At 42.0% G+C, this 27,363-nt stretch overlaps 1 protein-coding gene across 2 annotated transcripts in view; it reads left to right on the top strand.

Annotated features, from left to right (window-relative positions):
- The first annotated feature begins 8,150 nt into the window (after nucleotides 1-8,150).
- The window catches only part of SIDT1 (SID1 transmembrane family member 1), a 117,802-nt gene continuing 98,589 nt past the window's right edge, over nucleotides 8,151-27,363 (top strand). For both annotated transcript variants that reach the window (XM_063128910.1, XM_063128911.1), the window contains exons 1-6: nucleotides 8,151-8,250; nucleotides 10,816-10,887; nucleotides 11,578-11,671; nucleotides 13,672-13,715; nucleotides 18,874-18,945; nucleotides 23,514-23,662. In XM_063128910.1, the coding sequence (XP_062984980.1) occupies nucleotides 8,151-8,250; nucleotides 10,816-10,887; nucleotides 11,578-11,671; nucleotides 13,672-13,715; nucleotides 18,874-18,945; nucleotides 23,514-23,662 (531 nt within the window). The remainder of the gene's footprint in view (nucleotides 8,251-10,815; nucleotides 10,888-11,577; nucleotides 11,672-13,671; nucleotides 13,716-18,873; nucleotides 18,946-23,513; nucleotides 23,663-27,363) is intronic.

The raw sequence follows: 27,363 nt of genomic DNA, 5'->3' as shown, positions 1-27,363 counted from the left end.
TACAAAAATTAAAATTAAAATTAAAAAATATAATATTAAAACATTAAGTGTTTAAAACACAAGACAATTTTAAAGGCCTTAACATAGATGGAGGATCAGATTATTCTCCAAAGGCCTGCCGGAACAAACAAGTTTTAGCCTGCTTCCGAAAGCCCATCAAGGAGGGAGCCAGCCTAGCTTCCCCGGGAAGAGAGTTCCAAAGCACTGGAGCAGCCACCGAGAAGGCCCTCTCCCATGTTCCCACCAAGCGCGCCTGTGAAGATGGTGGGACTGAAAGAAGGGCTTCTCCAGAAGATCTCAAAGCACGGGCAGGCTCATAAGGGAGAATATGGTCTTTTAGATAACCTGGACCCGAGCTGCACAGGGCTTTATAGGTCATAACCAGCACTTTGAATTTATTTATTTATTTATTACATTTCTATATCGCCCAATAGCCGGAGCTCTCTGGGTGGTTCACAAAAATTAAAAACATTCAAAGTATAAAACAACAGTATAAAACTATACTATAAAATACAATATAAAAGCTCAACCAGATAAAAACAGCAGCAATATAAAATTACAAGTTTTACGTGGAATTGTGCCTGGAAACAGACTGGATGCCAGTGGAGCTGTTTTAACAGGGGAGTTGTCAACAATCTGGCTGCAAGGCTTTGAACCAGCTGGAGTTTCCAAACACTCTTCAAAGGCAGTCTCATGTAAAGTGTGTTACAGTAATCCAATCGGGATGTAACTAGGGCATGTGTCACTGTGGCCATGTCTGACATCTCTAGGAACGGGCGCAGCTGGCGCACTAGCTTTAACTGTGCAAATGCACTCCTGGCCACCGCCGAAACCTGGACATCCAGGCTCAATGCTGAATCCAGAAGTATACCCACGCTGCAGACCTGTGTCTTCAGGGGGAGTGTAACCCCATCCATCACAATGGTTGATCCCTATGGGGATCATCCCTGAATCCCTATGGTTGATCCCATTGCCACAGTCCCATATAAAATATTCATCCAAGTTGCTCTGAGCCATGCCTGTGAGGGATGCAAGATTGGACAGCTGCTGTAGACATGGCTTAAAGTGGCAGCTCCCAAGACACTAAAGTATTGTTTAAATTGGGCCTTGTTCAACTATTAGTGAGTGAGAAAGTTCTCAAGGAGTCTTTCATCCTGGCTTTGACCAGTTTGAGACTTGCTTAGCTTTAGCAAAGTTGGTGTATCATGTGACTTCAGACCAACACCCTGGGCTGAGAAACTTTGTTTACTTGTTTTCTCCAATGTGCTGCACTTCTCTCATGTCATAAAGATGCCTTTCCAGTATGTAGCAGAATGAACCCTGAAACCCTCTCCTCTTTCCATAGTATTTCCTGTACAAGTTCCCTCCAGATGTGGATTCTGTCATAGTCAGAGTGATTTCTGACGCAGTCTACCCATGCTGCGTTGTTTCCATCCAGGACATTGTGGTAAGCTGTAGCAGTGTGAGTAGAATGATGGCCTATAAGGGCCAGGTGAAACATTTGGTGTCATGTATCTATGTTTAACATGGCACTTCATTGATAATATTTAAGATATTGGGTGTCATGTCTAACCCTACTGCCCCTGTTTTGGGAGAAGGTGTTTCAGGTAATCAATCAGAATCAGATTCGGAAATAGAGGCGGCGACGCCAGACACCAGCCAGGCTGTACAAGTGGGGGAGGAAGCTCTCAGAGGTTCCTAGAGGAAGCTGGGAGTCAGCCTTCTCCAGAGCTTATCTCCTCAAGGCCAAATCCTACACACTCAGTGGGAAGTGAAGCTAAAGTTATAACTTTAGTTATAACTTCTTTAGAGTGGAAGGAAGGCATGAGAAAGTCGGTCAGACTAGGATTGCGCCAGAGCCTTTCTCCATACCAGGCTCTCTGAAGTTACGGGTGTTTGGGAAAAGGCTTCCTCTTCTCCTTGGTTGGACAATTGTCTCACTTAGTTTGCATAGTTTTGCCTAGGGGGAAGTTTCCAAGAGATTAGACTCTCTTCAGGTAGAAGAGATGTTTGTTGTTTAATAAAAGCTTTGTGGATTACCTAGCAGGCCGTCATTTGCCTCCCATCAAAAGCAGGAGTTTTCTGAGAAACACAACATTGGGGGCTTAGTCTTGCCTTACTGAGTTTGATTGGTTTGCATAGGAATTTCCTGCCATATATGGAGAGTCACACTTGTGAGCTGCACCTGTGCTCTTCCTCATCATGTAAATCAGTTGTGGTGAGATGAGTTAACAACGGTTCTCAACCTTCCAAGACCCAACCCAGAACATTCAACATGCTTCTGCTTTTTAAAAGATCTGTTTGTATTGCAATAGATGTTTGTTATTGTAATTTTAATCCAATATTAAATTTACTCCTAACTCAGAGTTCTAGGTATATATTCAATATGCATGGTCGTGGAGAGGGGACAGAATTGTAAACTAAGGTCAGAGGAAAATTAAATGCAGAAATTACTGGCAGTAACAATCATATTATTAACAAAGCAGTTATTGCTGACAACACACATACAAAAAAACCCTTTATTCTGAGTCCTCTAATCTCCCTTTGAAGATCCTTTGCACACAATGGTCACTTGAAAGGCAGTGATAGATTGCCCTGAGCAGCTGAAGAGTTCTTCCACTTTTCTTTTTAGTGTCAGATTTGTGTCCATTATTTTTTGCTATAGGCCTGTTTGCCCTATGTAGAATACAGAAGGACAGTCCTGGGGCTGTCTTCACAGTTCCGGGTTTGTGCCGCCTCTGTCCAAATCCCTGTCCAGGGTGGCATCAGATAATTTCAAAGCCAAGGACAAAGCCCAGGGTTTCTGGTGGCCATCTGGGTACCGGAGCCACCCCCCTCACCCTCTTCCTGGTGGAAGGCAATCAATCGCTGGTCACCTTCCACCAGGCACCATCCCCGGATTGGCCCCAGAGCAACATCAGGTGGTAGAAGAGCCGTACTGACGTCGCTTCCATTGAAAAAGTTGGGGTAAGTCCCAGACTTTTTCAATGCGCAGCTTTGTGGGAAAACCCCATGGTGACTGTGAAGTGCAGCTGCGTCGTGTAACTGCCACAGTGCAGATCCACGGCCACTGCGGGGCTTTCCACGCGTCTAGACTGTACCCCTGTCAGAAGATGGCTGCCTGTGTCACATTGGAAGATGAAGCTAATGAACCCCTAATGTTATGGATGACATTGGCTTCCCTGTGCCAGGAATCTTTGTGGATCAACAACTACTTTTTGAATATCCACTGTTAATAATGTAATTGCCACTGTCAGTACTGTCTCTGCATTTCATTTCCCTTTGACCTCACTATTTACTGTTCCCCACCACAACCATGTGTACTATATATATACACCAGAAATTCTTGATAACATTACATGAAGTGAACTATAGTCCTTAAGCTTAGACTGTAATAAATTCAGTAGCCTTTAAAGGTGTCACAAGAAACTTTAGTTTTGCTACAGCAGATTTAACATGGTTACCCGTCTGGAGATTGTTAACAATTGTTAACAGGCTGGACGACGGCTAGAGTGCAAATGGTGCAGGTCTCGGAGCGAGTGCAATCGAAGATGAGCAAAGACGCTTCATTGTGCCTATTGTGTGGCAGTGAGGATGGCAAAAAAAAAAAAAATCATCTTATTATGCCTCCTCAATTTCATCCTCAAAATGTCACCCAGCAGAATGATTCCAAGTGGTGAAGAGCCTGTTGGTGCTCTAACAAGCTGACCCATCTTTTGCAGTGCCCAGTTTATGATTTGGACCATAATGTGGAATTTAATGGAGTTTACCAGTCCATGACAAAACAGGCAGCCATCACTGTGCAGGTGAGTTGTTGAAACTGTCCATTAAGCTATTTCCCTGTGTTTCTTTCAATTTGATTATTTCTGTTTATCAATACCCATCAGGTGCATATTGCTATTTTAAACATATTTTAAATAAATAAATATTTTTTAAAAATAAATATATTGGTTTAACACGTGCGTTGTGGAGGAGGGGGAGAATCATCTTCCCTACTCCCACCTCTGTGAGGGTCACATTCCCTCTGGCGAAAGCTGTTGGGGACTTTGTGCTTAGACACCAAGCTAATGGTGTGTAAGACTGGGACCAAAGGTGGGCAGGCCCAGAGCCACTTGTGCTTTCTCTCTTTCTTGCACATGCACACACACACACTTCCTCTCCCCCCCTTTCCCTCCTTCTACTCTTTTTGTTTTCACTCTTTCTGTCCTTCCCTGTTCTCTCTAGAGTTGGAAGAGGTCATTTAGGCCAATGAGTCCAACTCCCTGTTCAATGCAGAAATCCAATTTCAAGCAACCCTGACAGATGGCTGTCCGGTCTTTGTTTGAATACTTCCAGCAACAGAGAGCCCACCAGCTCTCTGTTGTCTGACTTGCCCTGGCTGTTTCTGCCAGGCTGTTGCCCAGGCTGTTGCCCTGACTTGCCCTGGCTGTTGCCCTGCGTGGTTTCTGTTGTCTGACTTGCCCTGGCTGTTAGGAAGATGTTCCTGATGTTCATCCAAAATCTGCCTTCCTATAACTTAAGCTCATTATTTCTTGTCATAAAGACTTGGATGATAGAGATCAGGTTGTGACCGCCTTCTGTGTAATAACCCTTTATTATATCCCCCCTCAGTCTTTTCTTCTCAGGGCTAAACATACTCGTTCTTTCCATCTCTCCTCATGCGGCAGGGTCTTGCTATTTACTGTTTTACTCTGTACAGCACCATGTACACTGATGGTGCTATATAAATAAATAATAATAATAATAATAATAGGACTTAGTTTCTAATCCGCTGCTCATCTTTGTTGCCCTTTTAAAAACTCATTCCAATTTATCTGAATCCTCCTTAAAGTGTGGTGTCCTGGACAGGTGTCTTATCTTCCACCCTTCTTTCTCTTTTCCCCTTTCCCTCCCCAGTTGCAACCCCCTCAAAAATTGTTTCCTGCACAGCAATAAGGCATTAAAAAAAGCTTTCATTGGCAGCAATGGATTTTTTTTTAAAAAAAAGCCTAACTGGTGTGTCTGTGTTGGCGGGGTGGTGGTGGGTGGTGTCAGACCAAGAAGAGGAGGCCACTGGCCAGGCGAGGGGACCCCCCCCCACCAGTTCCTCACTCATGGTTTAACAGAATAAAGTGTTTATAGATTCAATCATTCGTCAACAAGCATGGAAACTGTCAGTTGAGGCCCCTGATAAAGTTGAGGCAGTAAACATGTTCTACAGTCTCATGTTTTACTTCCTTATAACTTTGCATCCAAGTACCCACACTTTCTCTTGGTCATTTCAGCCCCAGTCATCATCTTCCACAGGTTACGGAAACACTGAGGCCAGAGTCAAGGTTACATTAGATGTTAATAATATAGAAGTTTTGAAATTCTAAACCTGAAGACAACCAATTTCTTCCATCGTGTATCTTAAGCTGCAGCTTGCAATCTTCCACATGTTAAATTAAAAGCAAAACAAGCAAAGTAATTCTTTAAGCTTATTTATTTATTTATTTATTACATTTTTATACCGCCCAATAGTCGAAGCTCTCTGGGCGGTTTACAAAAATTAAAAGCATAATAAAACAACCAACAGTCTAAAAACACAAATACAAAATGCAGTATAAAAAGCACAACCAGGATAAAACCACACAGCAGAAATTGATATAAGATTAAAATACAGAATTAGAACAGTAAAATTTAAATTTAAGTTAAAATTAAGTGTTAAAATACTGAGAGAATAAAAAAGTCTTCAGCTGGCGACGAAAGGAGTACAGTGTAGGCGCCAGGCAGACCTCTCTGGGAAGCTCATTCCGCAGCCGGGGTGCCACAGCGGAGAAGGCCCTCCTCCTAGTAGCCACCATCCTCACTTCCTTTGGCAGGGGCTCGTGAAGAAGGGCCCCTGTGGATGATCTTAAGGTCTGGGCAGGCACATATGGGAGGAGGCGTTCCTTCAAATAACTTGGCCCCAAACCATTTAGGGCTTTGAATGTTAATAACAGCACTTATTAGACTTGCAGGTTTGCTCTGCTTGTAATTTCTAATCAATTCATTCAAAATTTTAATATTTGTTTTTTATTTATTTAATTACATTTATATACTGCCCCACAGCCGAAGCTCTCTGGGTGGTTCACAAAAGCTAAAAACAGTCAACATTAAAAATATACAAAATTTAAAAATCATCAGAGACATGAAAACAGTATAAAAACAGCAGCAATCATTTAAAAAAGCATTTATAGCTTTATTTTTTTAATCATGTGAACTTTTAGGAGTTTTTGAATGGAAGGATGGCATACTCTTAACAGTGCAGTTCTATTCATAGAGACATAAGCTACTGCTGTGTATAGGGTTGCAGCCAAAACAAATAACATCCTCCTTTCTTTTGCTGACTTGTGTGCCACCCCATGATGAAACACATATGGTCTGTGCTCATTTCCCATCTAGTCTGGTGTCCCACTCTGTATTCTCCATCTATTGATCTGTTGTGGTGGATTAAAAAAAAATAGTTGCAGTGTGAAGGCTGGATTTCAACACAAGTTTTTACCATTCTTCTTCAGCCATTCTTTTTCAGAGATTTCTAAAATTATATCCCACACAAGTTAGATGCCAAAAGCAAATTGGTGAGGCTAAAATACAAGTATTGGTCTGATCCCCCAAACACCAAACCATTCCATTGAACCCACAGCTCTCTCTTTCAGGATCACCCCAGCACATAAGAGCCTCTCACTGCCACTTCTAACACGTAGTCGCTCATTTCTCTCCCTTTCAGGACCACCCTCCAAACACGCACACTCCCCACTTCCTCAATGCCCCCCGCAGTCTGGTTGCCCCCCAGCCCTGCCCAAACCCAGCCCTCTGCTGCCCCAAGTCACTTCCCCAATACCTTCTGTAGTCCTTTTCTCTCCCTGCCACCCACCTCCTCCTTCATTTAAGGAGAGTTTGGGCAGATGGTTGGAAAGCAGATCAACAACCTTCAGTTGTCCCTCCTTCCTTACCTTTTAGAAGACTACCTCTGGGCCTAGGAGGACAGCAAGGTAGTTCATGACCAGTGCTTTATTTCCAGCCACCCAAGGTCAAACATTAAAAAAAAGAGAGAGAGAGATGTTTTTCTTTAAAAATTGGGAGGGATGCCTGTGCCTGTGCCAAGGGAGGTATTTTGGACACCACATCAATCATGGGGCCTGCATCCCCAACACTAAAGAATGATTAAATAAGCATAGCTAAACTATTTCTGTATTTATTTAGCGCCTCATAAATACATTTCTCACAATAATAAAAATAAAATCCCAATTAGAAACAGTCAACATTATAAAACTAATAAACATGCCAACACAACTAAAATGACTATCAGACATAAAAGTTAAAATCATGTCAAAAAGGGACTAAAATAAGAAAACGTAGGCTTCAATCCCATACTCATTTACCTCTGACACATATTCTTTTACTGCTTTTAATTTGTTAATGATTTAATAATATAGCTGTATATATTATTTATGTTTTCATTGTTCTGATTTTATCTGCTCGCTGCCTGGAGATCCAAGTGATATAGGGCAAGATACAGATGTTTCAATAAATAAATAAATAAAATAATATTGGATTGCACTGTTAAACACTAAAATTGCTAAGATACCAGGAGAACAAAAAGCATCATAGCCTGGTACTGAAAAGATTACAATGTGGTCATCAGGTGAGGTTCCCGTGGCAGAGCATCCTTGGACTGGCGTGTGTGTGTGTGCCACCAAAAAAGCCCTCCAGTAGATGGAGAAATGCTTTTGTGATATGCTCCAGCCTTTCCAGCCTGTCTCAGGGAGCCTTCAGAATTCTCAGTCAGAGCCTGGATTACATATGGTGAGTAATGTGTAGCCAGGTTCATAGTCCCAACCTCAAAAGGCCATATGGGATTCCTGGACTAAGCTCTGGAGTCTCTCACACTTGATTAACGCTGCAGAACAAATCAGGGATGCCTGGGAGTGTGAGCTAAAGTGTTGCAATCTGATTCCTCCCAGTCAGGCGCAAAGATCAGTAACTGGAAGGTAAACTGACCCTTGTGAAAGTCCTGACTACTCATCTCCAGCAACATTGAATGATATGGGGGGCATGTAAAAAGGCTGTGGAGCTACTTTCTCGCTACAGAAGTCCATTTCTGACGTGGAAGATCCCACCTTAAAGATGTAATTTGTTTCTGTCTTATGCAGAAGAAGGATTTTCCAGGCAAGCAATTCTTTATTGTATTTGTTATAAAGCCAGAGGACTATGCCTGTGGGGGTTCGATGCCATCCTCCATTCAAGGTAAGATGGCTAGGCCAAGAGGATGGTGGGGAAAGCAGACAGTTCATAAAATGCCATCTTGGAAACTCTCAGGGTGCTTCAGGACAAGGTGTTCATTGTACAATTAACCTGCCTCATTAAAAAAAAGTTTACTGGGGACCCAGACAACAATGTCTTCCAATGTCTTCCAAGCTTTCCCACTGCTTCTATCCTTTTTTTTAACACCCCCTCCCCCCCCCAAATAAATCTGTTAGGGAAGGAAAGGCAGAGTAGCTTCACAAAGAAGCCTTTGGAAGCCGCCTCAGTGGAATGTTATTCATTCTAGACAGCAATTACAACGTCCCTAGGAAATTTCATCATTCGGGCCATTCAGGGAGAGATTCGTTCAATATGCATCACAACCAAATGTACAACAGAGTGATGTAGTGTGAGAGCCAGTGTGGTGTAGTGGCTAAGGTGTTGGACTGGGAGTCAGGAGATCTGGGTTCTAGTCCCCACTCAGCCATGGAAACCTACTGGGTGACTTTGGGCCAGTCACAGACTCTCAGCCCATCCTATCTCACAGGGTGGTTGTTGTGAGGAGAGGAGGAGGATTGTGTACACCGCCTTGGGTTCCCTGGAGAAAAAAAGGTGGGATATAAATGTAATAAATAATAATAAAAAAACAATGTCTGCCTGTTTCAGCTCTGAATATATGGACATTGTTACAACAAATGAATTCATTTATGAATTAGGGTTTTTTATTTGTTTGTTTTCTTTTCCTTTTTGTCTCCTTTTTTCTTTTTAACTTTTCTTTTTCTACTTCTATTAAGCCTCTTTCCCTTAGAAGTTGTATCAATCAACTTTAATTTTTTCCCCTTGTACATTATTCATATTCATATAACCGTTTGTTTGATATTAATTGTTAGTGGATTGTTTGTATTCATTCCTTCTTTTTGGATCACTTTAAATAAAATTAAAAAAAATTGGGCCAAATGTACCTGGATTCTAGAGAAACCCAACAAGAGGCTGGGGAAAAGAGGCAGGAGTTTCACAACTGGGAATTTTCCCTGTGAACCCTATAAATAATATTTGCAGAGTATTATCAAGAGATGACATCACGTCTGAAAATCAAGATGACAATTAAAATGTAAAATAATTAATAGAATCATAGAATAGCAGAGTTGGAAGGGGCCTTTAAGGCCATCGAGTCCAACCCTCTGCTCAATGCAGGAATCCACCCAAAAGCATCCCTGACAGATGGCTGTCCAGCTGCCTCTTGAAGGCCTCTAGTGTGGGAGAGCCCACAACCTCCATAGATCTGCTTTTATTGTCGTACTGCTCTAACAGTCAGGAAGTTTTTCCTGATGTCCAGCCGGAATCTGGCTTCCTGTAACTTGAGCCCGTTATTCTGTTATAGAAACTAAACAGAAGTGAATATGACAGAGAAACTCCTGTAACTTCTTCATTCAGTGTATACATTTTCAGAAAGTTCAAAAAATGGAGCTAGATAATAGTTATTGCTTGGCTGCATGGAACTACTAAGTTCCATCAGGAGATAAGCTGCTCATTCTGTATCCAAGTGTTTTCAGTAAAAGAAGAGCACATTGGAGTTTGACATTAGCAGGGATGTCTAAATAAGTATTTCAAATGCAATATCTTTTCTCTGTATTCATAGAATCATAGAATAGTAGAGTTGGAAGGGGCCTATAAAGCCATCGAGTCCAACCCCCTGAACAGTGCTACAAATGACATACCTTTCAATGAGATGTTGGTTAGGACGTGCAAGAGTGTGTTGTCTTAATTATCCCATCAATACAAGTTGCTTATATCTCCTTCCCTAAGCAGTAGCAGATGGTGTGTGGGATGGGGTGGGGGGGAGGAGCACAATGTTAAAAAAATGCATGAAAGGTGGAATTCAGTAAGTTTCACATACATTTTCGTGTCCCCTGACATGTCAACTTTTACAGCAGTGAAACTTCACAAAAATTCACCATAGAACTAATCAATAGTGCTCTTTGAATTCTGTAAATGAACAAACAAAGTATTTTTTATTAATTTCTAAAATAAAATGTTCCCAAGAGATGTATATGGTATATGCACATTATAGACATTTGTTTGAATTTCATTTACACAAATCCCTATGGCAGCAGTAGAAAACCTTTGATTTACCCGGCCTTCCCATCTGGCAAGCCAAGACCACTTCCCCTCCCCAAAGGAACCTTGCTTTGAAGCAGCCCAAAGGCTTCCCACTCCCGGTGATGACCACACCCACTTTGCTTTTAGCCTCACCTACTGGTGACATGTGGCCCCAGCAAGTTCCCACCAAAGCAATATGGCCTTGGGCCAAGGGAAGTTCCCCATCCAAGCCCTATGCTAATTATTCTTGTCATAATTCTAGCATTTGTTGATTTCATTCATTCATTTGTATGCTGCTTTTCTTGTAAAATTATCAGAACAGCTGCAGCAGCATTCAAAAAGACCAGAGAATAACAATTGCTGTTCTACAACTTGTAGAGATCCTCAAGTTGGTGAAAGATTACATGTACTGCTCAGAATTGACCCTGAACTGCTGTTGTGTGACATTTTCTGATCTCCTTATTACAGGAAAGGCTAACCACACGTGGAACCTCCAACGAATGAAGAGGTTTGAAGTGACAGTTGTGTCTTCAGTGAAAGGTCCCTGGCTGTGATGCTTCACATCTTCTCATAATTAGCCTCAGAAAGATCAGTCAGCTATTTGGGAACTAGTGTCTCTATAGATTGTGGTATATAGAAAATGGTACTGAATGGCTGTTAAGCCTGGAACTGCCTCCACTTTCGGGGCAAACTGATGATATTAAATACGTCTTTGCATATAATGTGCAGGTTCTGGGGAAATGCTGATTATGAGGATTGCAACAGACATGGAGGAGTGATTTAGGCCTTTTCTCCACTGCTCCAGTTTTGAGGAAAATCCCTCTTCTGAAGGTGGTTTTTGCTTTGCAGAGGAGGGTTAGGAAACTGACATTTCCTTCCAGTGCAAAAACGGAGGAAGGGGTTATATTCCCTCTCCACCCTTGCTCTGATCCCTTTAATTGCCTCCCCCAGCTGATACGCTGCATTTTTTAAAAAAATGTTTGTTAATTGCGTCTAGTTCAGCCACCAGAAAGAAGGGCTGGACCACATAGTGTACAATCAGATATAACAGCTCCCTCCTGATCTCTTTCAGTTGTAGAACTGAAGTAAGAATTGTTCTAATAAGGAGATAAGGCTTTGGAGAGAGGGAACGCATGTCGAGACTTTAGGGGGAAGAGGCGTAATAGGAGAGAGGGCGGGGCTGCAGTTTCCTTTTCCTATGCTGATGGCAGATCCATTTTCTTCCCTCAGGTTCTGTTTATGTGCATGCCATCCTTTTCAGCTTTCTGAGCTTCTTCTCATTCTATCTGAGTGCACTGGTGGTTGCATTTGTGCAGTACATCAGGTGGGTGAAGCATTTCAGTACTGTCTTCATGGAGGGGAAGCCTTTGCCACACGCTCCATTTACTGACGTGCCAAACCTTACAGGAAGTCCAGAGAAGAGGGCCCAGCAAGAAAATGTACAACTGCTCAGTTCTCTTTTACGTGGGAGGGGTATAACTGGGTAGAAACCCCCCTTTCCCCCTTACTTTATGTCTCTAATGTAATTCTCTGCATTTTCTTCTGAAGCACAGAAGCCTTATTACATTAATATATAGTTCAGAGGCCTCCAGGACATTATTACTATGCTAAATTCATAACTCATCTCTTTGCAGCTTCTTGATCAGTCTACTGCAATTCCTCCCTGGACAAAGTAGAATTTGTGTTTTTGTTTTTAATTGCATTTCTGTACTGCTCAATAGCTGAAGTTCCCTGGGCTGTCCACAAAAATTAAAAAGTAAGCTCGTATGCAATGGAGGAAGACATGGGCATTCACTGTTACCCAGTTCTTGCTGTTCAATAAGGAGATAAAGTTTTGGAGAGAAAGAACACTTGTCAACACTTTAGGAGGCAGAGGCATAACAGGAAAGCACCATCCTTGCTCCATCCTTGTTCCCTTTCCACTTCTACCAAGTGGTGCATTACTGTTCCCAGAGAAAGTGGGTTACTTTGGTTCATATTCCTTGCAATTGGTGTGGATTCTACATAAGGCTGTAGGATGTATTACCTAGAAAGAAAATTCTAAACATGAGGGAAGCAAACATTCAGGTCAGGCCTTTACCAAATATATCCCAACATTCTGCTTCTGGATGTTCAGTGTCTCATCCATCAGAGGATGTTGACTATGTTTCTTTCAGTTTACCCATGCAGTGCTATAAGCAAAGTGTAATGTACTAGGACTTTGGTCCATTTGGCTTCTAGAACCAAATTTTCTGCCTTTTAAACATAGAGCATTTCTAGACAAGACTTTGATTGTGTGCTCACCGTTCCTCACTCATGGTAGTTTGTGGGTGCTTTAGACTCACCTGCAATGAGTCAACAGTGTGATGTGGCTGCAAAGAAAGTAAATGCTATTTTGGGTTGCATTAATAGAAGTATAGCTTCCAAATAGTGTGAGGTACTGGTTCCCCTCTATTTGGCCCTGGTTAAGCTTCATCTTAAGTAGTTCATCCAGTTCTGGGCACCACACTTCAAGAAGGATGTAGACAAGCTGAAGCACGTTCAGAGGAGGGCAATGAGGATGATCAGGGGTCTGGAAAGAAAGCCCTGTGAGGAAAGACTGAAAGAACTGGGCCTCTTTAGCCTGGAGAAGAGGAGATTGAGGGGAGACTTGATAGCACTCTTCAAATATTTGAAATACTCACACAAAGGAGGGCCAGGATATCTTCTCAATCATCACAGAGTGCAGGACACGGAATAATGAGCTCAAGTTAAAGGAAGCCAGATTCCAGCTGGATACCAGGAAAAATGTCCTGTTAGAGCAGTACAACAATGGAACCAATTACCTAGGGAGGTAGTGGGCTCTCCCACACTAGCGGCATTCAAGAGGGAGCTGGACAACCATTTGTCAGGGATGCTTTAAGGTGGATTCCTGCACTGAGCAGGGGGTTGAACTCGATGGCCTTATAGGCCCCTTCCAACTCTACTATTCTATGATTCTATAGTAATCCTCCATGCTTTGCATGTGTTATCATGGATTTTTTGACAGGCAACAAATTGGCATTTTGAGGAATGGTGGAATGAAACACTTGTGTAGTTGTACAATTCTATTGTACCACAGTGCCACATAGAGGTTATGTAACAGAATGTAAAGAAAGGCAGAGAAGGAAAGAACCAAAGCAGTGTGTAGATATCTGATCTTAATCTCACAATGAAATCCAGAAACAGAAGCTGCGATAGAGTGGCGGGTTAAACGTGTTGTCTGGAAACACCCATAGATGGATGGTGGTCTCTTACTTTTTACAGATAGTGGTGACAGCTGTTGAGTTTGGGGGGACAATAAGCCATGTTTGTTCTTGATTTCAGAATTCGTAGGAAATCTTCAACTGGAGGACATAGTCCTGATAATGGTAATGTTTTAGTATAATTTGCTGAATATTTTAGTATAATTTGCATGGGTCATTGGGTCCAATCTATATGTCCAAGTCATACCTATGGGAACTGTACCAGTGCAAAGCAATTTCACAAATGTTGAGAGTATTAGCCAGGGAACTGATGCTCATTCCTCTCTCCAAAAAGGTGGAGGTGCCCATGTTTTAGGATTGAGTGCCTTTGTACTCAGTTCTCTTCTAACCTCTGCATGAGTAACAGCTAAAAAGAATGTTTCTGCAGTAATTTCTGGAAATTTAGTCAGACTTACTTAATTTTTCTTCTTTTCTCTTTCTTGTTCTTTTTGCGTGTTCTCAACTTTTTGGGGGGTGGGTTTCTAGAGGAGCTAGGGCTCTCTGACTGGTAGCTGTGGGCCTATGACACAGCAGTCATTTTTTAACAAATGCTATTTTTGCACCAGAGAGGAGACTCCATACTACAATGACCATGACTGCTGTCTTTCTTGGATGAGTCCCACAAGACCGACTTTTGCCAGCAATGCCAGCAATTCACAATACTCATCATATTTGTCCCTAGGATTCTGTTTGGATTCTGCAAAGCCTGACTTCCTCCTCAAGACTGTGGAGATGGCTTTGAGGTCCTCTTTGGATCTGACATCCATAAATGCCCCTTCAGCATTAGTCATCTCTATGATGGTGCACCTCTTCGCCATCTCTGACTCTAATTTGACTCTTATGGGCTCAGCATCTACCGCTCCAGGTGCTGAAAGTCATCTCCACACATAAAGACCACAAGTATGTTGAGTCAACACCCAGAGGCAAGAGCAAAATGTAGTTGAAATTATAGGAAGCATCATTGGGATTTGTCATCACCATAAGAACCTAAAAAGAGGCATGCTGAATGAGACCAAGGGCCCATCTAGTCCAGGATTCTGTTCACACAGTGACCAACCACTGTCCCCATGAGAGACCCACAAGCAGGACATGAATGCAGCAGGACCCTCCCGCCCATTTTCAACAGCAATTGGGCTACATAGACATACTGCCTCTTATACTGGAGGTACCACAAAGCCATCAGGACTAGTAGCCATTGATAGCCTTCTTTTGGTGCAGGGGAGGGGGTAGAAACTCATGATTTTCCAAGGCTGGGGTCATTGCATATTTCCCCCATCCATGCTAATGGCAGCTGCCATTAACGTGGAGGGGGGAAATACACAATTTCCCTATCCTTGGGGAAATTGTGTGCGTCCCCCGCCAGTGGAGGCCTTAAAGGTCCTATTAATGCTTGCATTATTAGGGTCTTTAAGGCCCCCATTGGTGGGGGGAGGGGGAGAAACACACAATTTCCCCAAGGCTGAGGAAATCGTGCCCCCCCCCCAACTCTGCGCTAGTGGCACTTCTCCTCTTTCCTGTCTCCTACCTGAGCGGTCTGTGATCTTTGGCCAATTTTTGCTTGATGGTGTGCTGGTCGTTATACCATAATAAATTTATTCATTCATTTTTGCTTGATCCCTTTTTTCTTTCTTATTTTTTTTTTTACCTCAGCCTGTTGTTGTTCTTGTTTTTTGGGTTTCTCCCATCATTTATTTTGAGAAAGAAGAGCTGTGGAAACCAGTTTTGTTTTATCAAAACTTGTAAAGCAAACATTGGCTACATTCATAGCTTGCAGACTTCCATGGCCTACAAATGATTCATTTGTACCCTGTATGACTCTAGGATGTAGGACTGAAATTCCTAGGTAAACCTGCTGCTGCAAGCGCTTCAGTTGGTGTTTCAGCTACTCTCCACACTCTGAGTTGATAATGTACGCAGTTGAGTACAGGCACACACATGATCAATACTGACAGCCAATTCATACGTGCTGCATGTTTATGTACTGTGGAGGGGGCGGGGGAGAAGGTTGGGGGTTGAGTTGGCAGGTGTTGCCTCACTCTCTGCTTGTTGTGATGGTTCCCTGTGACCTCAGAATGAGGGTTGGCGTTTGGCAGAGCACGCTGTCCTTTACCTCCTCCATTACTCTTTCCTCAGTTTGTGGTAGATCTGCAGTAGGGTCCCACCTCTGCCTTTTACCAGCAGCTCTCAGAATGCGCCCACTTCCTATTTTCTTCTCCTCAGTAAAGCCTCCAGGCACCCTGTTGCACTGGCAATAATACCGTTCCCCACCGTCTCATTCCCCTTTGCCAGGCACAGAGAGATTAATCTCCTAGAAGCCTATTGGCTTTCTTGCAGTGGTGGGGCCTGCTCCGTACAAGAACGATAACAGGGCAGTTCACACAGTTAAGTGTTACAGAGACAACATGCCTGGAGTTCTTCCTATGGTAAAGTATGTAAATTTGGTCCTTTTAACCTCAGGATTTACACCAAATGGGTCCGAAACACCCCGGTGGGTGCTAATCCAAACAGACAAACATTTAATCCCAGCTGACAAGCATCACCACAGACATGATTGTAAATAAGAATCTATTTATTGTAAAAATTGGAAAATTAAACATGGTGCTTATATAAGTATACAATCTCTCTCTCTCTCTCTCTCTCTCTCTCTCTCTCTCTCTCTCTCTCTCTCTCTCTGTGGTTACAAGAAAAGAGAATGAAATGCAAATACAAGATTAGTTAAAAGAATCGCAGTTGCCAAAGCAGGTATTATCAACTTAGCTAATAAGATAACAGCTTGAGCTTCTAGCATTGTTATGACTCCTCCTTATCTGCTTCTGTTTACTACTTGTGTTTAAAGCTAAACTAAAACACTTTCAACTATACTAAAACATAGTAGTTAACCCTCCCTATTCTTCCTCCTACACATTATTTCAATCTAAAAGCTATGTTGAAGCATTACTAAGTTCCTCTAGGCATGTGAAGAGTAAAAGCAGATGTTAGAGTGAAAGAGAACATCCAAGACTTGGAAATAATTTCAAATTCCAGCTTCGGAAAACTTCCAAGTCCTAAAGTCTAGAAATACTCTTAAGTCCCAACTTTCAGAAATCAGAAAAATACTCTAAGTCCCAAAGTCTAAAAGCATAAAGAGATTCATAGTTACCCAAATCCTTGGGTCCGTTAATCCAAAAGTCAGAGGTGAAGTTGTTCCAATTGCCTTCAAACTCCGGCTGTGAGTTTCAGGTTCTTTCAGGGTTCCCAGGGCGGTAAAGTATTCAGACTCAGGGTTTGCTTACAAGGAGACAGTCTTTACTAGAATATTTCAGCACATTACAGGCATATTCTACATAAAGGTGGACTAGGCTATGAAAGCTTCCTGCACAGAAGACCCTTCGGTGAAATCTAGACGACCACCGCCTGGGCACAAGTTTAGTTATAGCATAACTGGAGTTGGCATTGCTGCCAACTTCAGAGAGTGATCAATCATACATGGGGATTCATAACAAAGCAGCTCTTGTCATCATAAGAATTGATAGCTAAGGTTACATAGTTGTTGATAAACAAGGCACAACTTGGCATTTCTTTGGCACACATAACAATCTTCTTCACCCAGGTGTACTTACTAATTGGATGAAGAGGCTGTAATCTTTAAGCTCTAACGAACTTCTAGATACAGTACCAAGCTACACAAATATGACCTTTGCTGTTCTCATGAGATCAGGGTAACTGTGCTTTGACTCATCTTCCCCATAACACAAAGGAATGTTGCTGACTGGTACAGAAGCAAAATAACAGTTTGCTGGCTTAAAAGCAGAAAAGCCATTCACCCAGAAGCCTTTGCAGTCAGCCATGGTTTTGCAAGCAACGAGGCCATACAGAAGTCGAAGAGCAGGAAAAAAATAAAATTAAAAATCTGCCTTGCAGCCTCTGCTACCTGTGCTTTTATACACTTGTTCTAGCCAAAGGTGGGGATCCCAATGAGTGGTGAGACCACCATCTCCCAATTACAATTGGCATGAATAAGTGATTAGACCACCCATTCACCAATTAGAATTTAGGTGCCTCCCCCTCCCCAATATCTCATGTGTTATACTCATGGGGTCCAGAAAACATGACTGCCATATGGTCATATTATCTTGATTGGAGTATTTCTGTCTAGCATATTTTCTTTGAACTCATTTTCCACAAAACCCTCACTCCAGCCATTCCATCATTGCAGATCAACTCATCCATATTTAACTGGAAGTAGCCTTCTTCATGCAGCATAATTTTAACCCTTTTAGCACCAGATTAACAAAGTAGTTGTGTGATTGTTTCATCTTGATCTCAGCTCAACTCTGATCATTGCCACAAATGGGTAGGAGACAGCTGATCTGAGCAGCCCTGTGGTTATTCTTTTGCACTTTTTTTTAATAAAGCAAAATGCCAAAGTGATCACACCAGAATAGCTTCACCCCACCCTTATTTTCTGTAGTATATTTCTGTATTTGCATTGCCCCATAGCTGCAAAGCATTCAGTCATGCTTGAACTTGCCTTGAATGCTTTCTGTAGACAGGACTCAGAATTCCTTAGAGTGGGAAAGGTCCTGTATCCAGTCCAAATTTATTTTCCTCAATTCAAAAACAGGATTTGGGCTTTGACTGTGGTTGGTTTAGATTTCAGCACCTTGAGTTGCCCAGAGGCTGGGGGCTAGTGTCCTAACATAAGGGTAGGACCTGGTCTCAAGTCCATTAGGTTTCAACCAGAGGGAGGGTGGCTATTGTTATCCAGTTCCTTCTTTCCAAGGATCCCTCATGGATCATGCAGAGCTATTCAGCCCCTTTCTCTGTCTTTATATGGAGCTCTCCTGCCTTGCCCATTCCCTACCTGCCTTGCCTTTCTTGTAAGTAGGCCCTTGCTCATGAGTAGTCTTTTACTCATCAGTCACACTCCAACTGAAGGAAATTTTTTGTGCCACCGTAGTGGAATGCTGCATTACCCTTCCTGAGGGAGGAGCCAGCTAACTGCCTCCTCCACAGGAGTGTTGATGCTTATCCCGTGACTCTGCTCTCTGCTTTGCCCTCCTCCCTACCGTTCCCCCATCTGGGACCCTATTATTGTATCTGGAGACCTCAGAAAGGGGAAAATGTCCCTTGATTCCTACTGAGGATAAGCTGTGTGGAGCTGCTGCCTGGCCATGACAGTGCCCCATATCTGCGCTCTGTTCTAAGCTGGAGTCTCCGAAGCCACCTTCTTTTGACTGCCTGTGGGGACTTTTGACCAGTCAGATGCAAGTGGAAGGCCATTCACTGTTTGTTTCCATTGTAGGGTTTGGGACTGTGGCCGCCTCTCATCCTATCACTGCCAGCACTCCTGAGGGAAGCAGCTACGGAGCTATTGGTATAGTAACTCTGGAATGCCAAAGACAGTTAGATATGGCCTATTGAGCTGGTAGTAATATTATGTTGCTGTTTGAGAAGTGTTGCTTAAAGGTGGGGATAGCAAGGTGTGGAACAATGAGAGTGGTTGTCAGAACAGGACATGAGATAAGGTGCGAACAGGAGTTGGCATGCATAATATACTCTGTCTGTAGTGAGCTAGGGCCAACAAAAGCAGTCTTTAACCTCCCCCAAAGTTCTACAGGTTATACTAACTATAAAGACGCACTTCTATCAAATAGCTTTTTAAATTTCCAGTTTAATGTAATTTATTCTAGATAAAAATTAGGAGAACATGGCTTTACTTTGAGACAACATTACAAAGTACTATAAGATCTACAAATACTATAAAGTACTATATAGATAAATATAGGAGAAATTGAAAGCTAACCAGGGTGGTAGTGCTGAAGACACTACTTATGCAGGTTATTTTTTATCCTAGAACCAGCCCTTGGGGACCAGTAGGGAATGTTTGAAGAGTGACAGCTAAATGTATGTGATGGGTGGATGGGGTGGTGATCTTAAGATCTCTAAGAGAGAAAGTGTGTGATTCTGGCCTTGCCCACTTCCCTCTGGCCTCACCTGCTGCTGGCATGTGGTCACAAAATATTACCCCTCAAGGGAATGCATCCCTTGATTGAAAAAGAGGTTTCCCACTATTTCTGCAAATCTCTTTTTACAAAGATAATATTTTCTATTTTATTTTGATCATTTGAGATATATCTCTTGGAATGAGTATTCCCAGATAGGTAATAAAATTGGGGCACCACCGAAATTGACCATTAGCCAACACACTAGGAAATATACTATCTCCAATCGGCATCAATTCAGACTTTGTCCAATTAATTGAGTAACCTGAAAGATCACTGAAGGTATTAATCAGTTCCATCAAAGCAGGAATAGATGCCTGGAGTTTAGAAATAAACAATAAAAGATAATCAGTGTAAAGAATAATTTTAAATTCTAGGTCAGCATGTACAAACCCATGAATTCTGTCTAATGGCACAAGCCAGGGGTTCCAAACATAGATCAAATATCAATGGGGAAAGCGGACATTCTTGCCTAGTACCTCGCCTGAGCATGAAAAAAGCCAACAACCATTGGTCATAACTCTTGCTCTTGGAGTCGAATATAAAATTCTAACCCACTTCAAAAATTCTATTGGAAAACCAAAATGAGTCACTGTAGTAAGCATAAACTTTCAATATATTTTGCTGAAGGCCTTCTCAGCATCCAAAGAGACAATGGCCGCCTGGTCCGTTCTTTCTGTATTTAAAGCTATCAAATTCACAACTAATCTCAAATTATCAGCCCCCTGTCTGGTTTTAATAAATCCCACTTGATCTGGACCAACCAATGTTGTAATGACTTGTTGCAATCTATCAGCTAAAATTGCCATTAATATTTTAATATCAACGTTTATTAGTGAAATCGGTCAATAATTAGCACAGTTAGTGTGGTCTTTGCCAGGTTTAGGGATGACTGTAATATAAGCATCATTTAATGATGAAGAAAGTGAATCCCTTTCAAATATATATTTGTAAAGCTGATAAAGTTTTGGAGCTAGAAAAGTAGAAAAGGTTTTATACCACTCAATTGGGAATCTGTCCGGACCTGGGGGAGTTTCCAATTTTTATACTCATAATTGCTTTTGTTAACTCTTTGAGTCTTTTCGGAACAATAAGGTATTACCTTTGCGAGGAATGTAAGCAAGGGAGTTTAATCTGAGCAAAGAAAGTATTCATATCCTGCTCCGATTTCTCACTACCCTTACTATACAACTCCATAAAAATCTTAAGAATTGTAAATTTAGGAGAAGTATGAATTGTGTTAAATAGGTTAGGGCAAATTCCACTTGCTGAAAGAGAATATTATTTAGTTCACATTTAGCTTTTTGTTGCTTACGGAGAACTAGCAAACTGGGTCATAAGAGTTTTCAACTTCTTATCTAAAAGCACCTGTTGCACTGTTCTATTTTGATTCGGCCCTGGATAAAGGCTTTGCTGGCCTCCCATTCCATGGTGCAGGAACTCACAGTACCCTCGTTGATATCAAAATATTCCACCAATTCAGCAGAGACCTGAGATTTAAACCTCTCATCATTTAAAAGAGAGACATTAGATGCCTGAAGGTCTTGGCAAATCTGAGAACTGTAGTTCCAAGCATCCTGGGGCGTGATCTGAAATTACCAATGTGTCAATCTTGCAAGCCTTTATACGCTGCGATAAAGAACTAGAAATCAAGAAGTAATCTAATCAAAAACAGTTATGATGTACTGGTGAAATGAAGGTATACTCTCTATCATCAGGATGAAATGTTCTTCAAACATCAATCAAACCTAAATCAACCATATAGGACTGCAGCGTTTGCCTCACCACTGTATGGGTCTTAGGAGTGGGTGTATTTCTATCTAAAGACGGATCTAAGATCTCATTAAAATCCCCACCAACAATCAAATAGTCATAGGTCATATAGACCAGATGACTAAAACATTTGTGAAGTACAACAGAAGAGTCCGTATTTGGCCCATATATGGATCTTGCCTTGGTAAACTTCTTTCTTTGATCAGACACCATCTTAGTGTAATTGGGATAAACCACTATTTTTGAGTTAGCTGGTTCCCAGCACAGCTCTGCTTTTTGGTGAGCTGTACATAGGAGAAATTCCTTAGTTGAAGCAGGTAAAAGCTGAATAATAACCAGGCCCTCCCTGGGCCCACATTTAAGATCTCCAGGCACACGATAAGCTCTTTCTATATCCAGCTGGAAATCATCAGGGAGTGCAAACAACTCATGCAAAAATTTCTCCATGAAATCGGCCAGCCGTGTTTGTGGAGGTTTGTGGAGGTTGTTGCGGAACACCGAAAACATGTAGATTAGATCTCTGAAGGTTATTTCCCAGCTGGGTGATCCTAGTAGATAACACATTATGCAATGCCATTGTCGCTGTTTCATGAGCAACCACCTGGTCCTCTAGCTTGTTGAATGTAGCCTCTATTTGCATAAGAGGAGTATCTATTGATACTTTTTGTGAACTGCCCAGAGAGCTCCGGCTATTGGGCGGTATAGAAATGTAATAAATAAATAAATAAATATTGAGTCCACAGTCCCCTGTAGGGTATTTATAGAATCCAAAATTGGCTGAAGTTGAGACAACTGTACTGATATGTTTTTCATAAAAACACTCATGTCTTCTCCTTCCTCGTCTGTCCAAGAAGGTGTGGGTGGTGTTCCCACTACTTTCTTAGCTTTCAGTAGGGCCATCCTCAACCTCCTGCAGCAAACAACAGGTAGTTAAGCAAAATTAAAAGCAAAGTTGAAAAGAAACAAGATAAAGCCCATGCAAGAAAGAAAAACCAAACTAAATCATTAGATAACAAGGCAGTCAGAAGCCTTTTGTAAGGGAATGATCAGGAGCAGAGCAGGAATGAACTGACTACACCACCATCTCATACCGGAAAGACAAGTTGTAGACTTAAACATTTTCTCCAAATGTTGGTGAGAGTTTTAGAAAAGTCAAAGATCTAATGGATTAAACCTTCAGATGAAATCCAGTCACCCTTTTCAGATGACAGGATTTTTAAAAATGGCACTACATATATATCCATGTTGATTGCATGTATCCTGGGTTAGAGGTGCCTGTCATTCAAGGGGATATGGTTTTAAGGTGTGAGAAATGTTTAGACATCTGTGTAAAATATTCTGCCCATTAGTTCTACCTAAGTTCATCACCCCAGATACCAGCTCATGATAGGGCAGGTCTTGATACTGGGATCAAATAGAACTGATTTAGGACTTTGCATTCTATAGATGTGCAGAAACATAAATATAGCTGGGGTGGTGGGTGGGTGTGCGTGGGAATGTGCTGTTTCAATCCACAAAAGTCAATTGTATTTAGACTGTTGAAATGAGAATGTGCTATTCTGAGCATGTTTAGTTGAAGTAAGTTTCCAAAATAAGAAACTGAATTGGAAAATTAACAGTCAAAAGTGTTGATTGGCTCCCAGTGATGATAAAGACATGGAGAAAGCCCTGGCTAGGAGAGAGACTCTCAAAGCACTGCCCACTGCCTATTGTGCACCCAGGTTTGTTCCATAGGCAACTGGAAAGAGCAAATAGTGGAGATTCAAGCAGAATTCAAGTGCAGCTGGTAAGGGAGAGCCAAAGCTTCCCCAAAGGGAAGCACACTCTAAAGGGCGGTGAACATCTACAGGTTAATCATTGCTGCCTAGACAGGCTCCTTGGCAGACTTTGAAGGTTTGTTACTCGGCCTTTTAGGTTCTATAAGGGACATACACCCTACGTTTCTGAAAGGGGCTCTGTAGTGCCAGTTAGTGGAAGAGCAGCAGGAGCAGCTTGCTCATTAGGCATTCTTCCTACACCTCACCTCAACCCCCACCTCCTACTTCCAGCCCCCAAACTTTAATGCCACCCCTTTTCCAGAAGTTTCAATTCAGGAGTCATTAGCTCAAGAGGCTTATTCTCCAAAGAGAGTTATGTCATACTCCAGATGTCCCTGTATTATTTCCAGATGAGTCAAGCTCCAGTGGAGGCCAGCATTTGTCATCTTTGGATCACAGGCCGCCTTGTGGCTCTGACACAGACAGCTCTGTGGAAGAGGAAAGTGACTTCGACACCATGCCTGAAATTGAAAGTGACAAGAATGTCATCCGCACTAAGGTATCTCTTGCAGATTATGTGTGTTGCAGATTTTGTATATTGTTTTTAAGTGATTTATCTTCTGTGAACCGCCCGGAGAGCTTCGGCTATGGGGTGGAACACAAATGCAATAAATAATATTTAAGGAATGCCTCTTTTTGTATATCCTCCCTGCCACATTGACATTATCTGAGGATGCTGTTTTGCAAGACTCCCTGGAATCTGCAGTGAAGTGATTGGCTATAAGTTACCATACTTGCCTGGGATCTGTGTTTCAGGAGTCACTAGCTCAAGAGGTTTATTCTACAGGCAATGGCTCTGTGTTCCGGGAATAAATCTTTCTGGAAGAGGAATGACTGAGGGAGTTTTGCCCACATGTATACTAGGGGAAATATTTCCTACAATAACCCTGGCTTCTACCAGAGGGCAGACTGCTATCTATTCAATAGAGCTTGCCCCCAAACTAGCAGCTTTAACCAAAGCGCAAATGAGCCAAATAATGTAACTTTGGACTGTTTAGTCAAGGTAACAGAATGCCCATGTAAGGTATTTAGGAAGCAACAGAGACGAGATCGGAGCTTTTACAGTAATTGAGTTTTATTGAAAGAATATTAACAAAAGGGTATTGAATAGTTGATTATAGAAGACTGTCCTGGAAAGGGGAGTGTGAGAGATTCTATGAGAGAATGATAGTGGCGCAGCTGCACACTGAAGTGCTCTGCTTTAGAGAGGAGGGAGGGGAATCTGCAGTTTGAAAAACAGTCTGTGAGGATAAGAGTTGCAGAGGAAGATGAATTTACCAGTCCTCCCTGAGGCTTGGTCTGCAGTGCAGGGGAGAGCACAGGAATCTAGATGGTACGAAGGACTGGGAGATCCAAGACTTAGGCAGGTTTGCCTTCCTGCAAAACTAGTTTAGTGCACGCTTGGAGGGCTATGGGGGGACTGTCTCAGTTCAAAGCATCTAGGATAGCTATAGGTTTGGGTGGCCCCCAAGCTTCACAAACAGTGGAATGGTCCTAGAAGGAAATTTCCAGGTGTGCCTCAAAACTAATTAAGGTGGAAAATTAGATTTCCCCCTCTCAAGTTGGACTAAACAAGGATTTTATTAATCCATGAATTGACATGTTAAGGCATTCTTGCAAATTCAGGGACATATGAGTGGCATTCCAATACTCTTTTTAAAATATTATCAAATTAAGATTGTTTTTCAAGACTAGGTGAGGCAAGGGGGATGTAACCTCAGACCATTGACTCAACGGGAAAAAGTACTAGTTGATAAAGAAGTAATTGGCTCAGTTCAGACGACATGTTAGTCAACTCAGTGTGAAAACTCCACTCAATGTTGAGTTTTTAGGGGGTACTCCTCACATAACATGTTCAGAGGAGGGCAACCAGGATGATCAGGGGTCTGGAAACAAAGCCCTATGAAGAGAGACTGAAAGAACTGGGCATGTTTAGCCTGGAGAAGAGAAGATTGAGGGGAGACATGAGAGCACTCTTCAAATATTTAAAAGGTTGTCACACAGAGGAGGGCCAGGATCTCTTCTCGATCGTCCCAGAGTGCAGGACACGGAATAACGGGCTCAAGTTAAAGGAAGCCAGATTCCAGCTGGACATCAGGAAAAACTTCCTGACTGTTAGAGCAGTACGACAATGGAATCAGTTACCTAGGGAGGGTGTGGGCTCTCCCACACTAGAGGCCTTCAAGAGGCAGCTGGACAAGCATCTGTCAGGGATGCTTTAGGGTGGATTCCTGCATTGAGCAGGGGGTTGGACTCGATGGCCTTATAGGCCCCTTCCAACTCTGCTAGTCTATGATTCTATAACATGTTGTAACTCCACCGTTGTGTGACTGTGGGCTACTGTGGAGTTGAGTAAAATCCATTGTATCATTTGATTGACAGTTCCTCCACCCTCTCTCCTCTCCTGGGCCTCACAATGGTATCCCATCAGCCTTTGCTGCAAAAAAACCCCCATCCCAGTGGCTCTCCTAAAGCAGCACTTCCTCCTTTTGCCACTCTTGCCAGAGAATTCTGTAGCCAGTGGGAAAGGTCAATTCAACATTATAGAAAACTCCGCAGAGCACTCCACACAACACGCAACACAACGGTTGTGCAGGAACTCCCCTCTGCACAGCGTGGATATTCTGCATGGAGTGTTTTCCAAAAAACAAACAAAAAAACCCACCGTTGCTTGGAGTCTTCCTGCCAGACAACACATTTCTCAACAGTGGTGTAAGAACTCCACCGTGGAGTTCTAAAACCACCGTTGAGAAATGTATTGTCTGAACTCAGGCATTATCTCAGGTATATAATATGTTATTAAATATAAAGAATGAACACCCAGGTTATATCAATAAATGGGAAAAGGGTCTTCAATCAGATGTGTCTATAGGAATAGGGAATATTCTTTGGAAACAGGTGGACCTAGTATATGGAATAGCTGCTTATTTGAAAGAATATTGTATAAAAATGTGGGGATAGTGGTTTATAACTCCAGTGAGAGTTGTAAAAGTGCGCCACGGATATTTTGAGATGTTGTGGAAATGTAATAGCTATCTTGAGTGCCATTTTTTTGATAGAAAGATGGGGTGTATAAATCAAATAAATAAAAAATAAAGCAAGAGGAGATTTTTAACCATTGTTATTAGCATTGTAGGCAAGAAATATGGCAACAAGTGTTGACATCAGTTAATAAAGTTATCTCTTGATCCTAAGATACTTTTTATTAACCAAGTTTAAAGCATTGATAAATAAGGAAAAGGAAATGCTCCTTTTTCATATGATCAGAGCTAGCCACGGAGGACAGTGCTGTGCCAAGTGTGAGTAACAGTGGTTGTGGTTTAAGCAATTTTGGAACAGTCAAGAATTATGATTTGTAGCCCATTTTTTCCTCATAAGAGGAAATAGTGGTTTGATTTAACTGTTTAACATGCTTCTGTTCTTTCTTTCTTTAGCTGATGATGATGATGTAATGTTTTAGGTTTCTATAATTAGGATGAGGAGAAAGTTGCAGTCACCACAAAGACAGACATATAAATATTTAACAATATTTACTTACCTTTAGAATTTTTATTAAATAAAAATATTAAGAAAATTATTAACAGAATTATGAACCCAAATACACATAATCCCAACTTTAAGCCACAGTTCACTGTGAGGTACAATGTTATTGTTGCTGGACCACCAACAGACGCTTCTTCCCATTCTTTTAGTCATATTTTGCCAGCACCTGTAGTGGTGGTACCCTCTTCTTCAAGCTGCAGGCTCCTTTTCTTTTCTTCTCCATGCTGCTGGTTTCTCTGTATTTCCTTCTCAGCTCTCTTGCTTCACTCTCTTGCTGCTTCTGCCTCCTCCTCCTCTCAGCCAACAACCACCCTCACCCTTTTAAATTGTTATTAAGAGCTCCATCACACCCATTTTCCCCTGGTTTGCCTTTGCATTTTTTTACCTCCGTTTCATAAGCATGGCAAGCGTTCCTCCCTTTCACGATCATCACTATACCAGTGAACTCTCTTTTCACTTGTTTACACTCCCACTGCTATTGCGCCCACCCCACCCCTTCTCCTTCCACTTCCATTTCATTGGTTCTTGTTGTTGATGGACATTGTGATCAAGTGGCAGTCTTCCCCCCTCGCTCATTGGAGCTCCTATGGGAATTAATCAGATCCCTCATTTTTAAAGATAAAGAGATGAAATGTGGGCCTGTGAGAGCTCTTAAGT

The sequence above is a fragment of the Elgaria multicarinata genome, chromosome 6 (genome assembly GCF_023053635.1).
Source record: "Elgaria multicarinata webbii isolate HBS135686 ecotype San Diego chromosome 6, rElgMul1.1.pri, whole genome shotgun sequence".
In the NCBI taxonomy this organism is placed as follows: Eukaryota; Metazoa; Chordata; class Lepidosauria; order Squamata; family Anguidae; genus Elgaria; species Elgaria multicarinata.
Note: the sequence above shows the minus strand (reverse complement) of the source record. Positions and strands in the feature narration are given on the sequence as shown.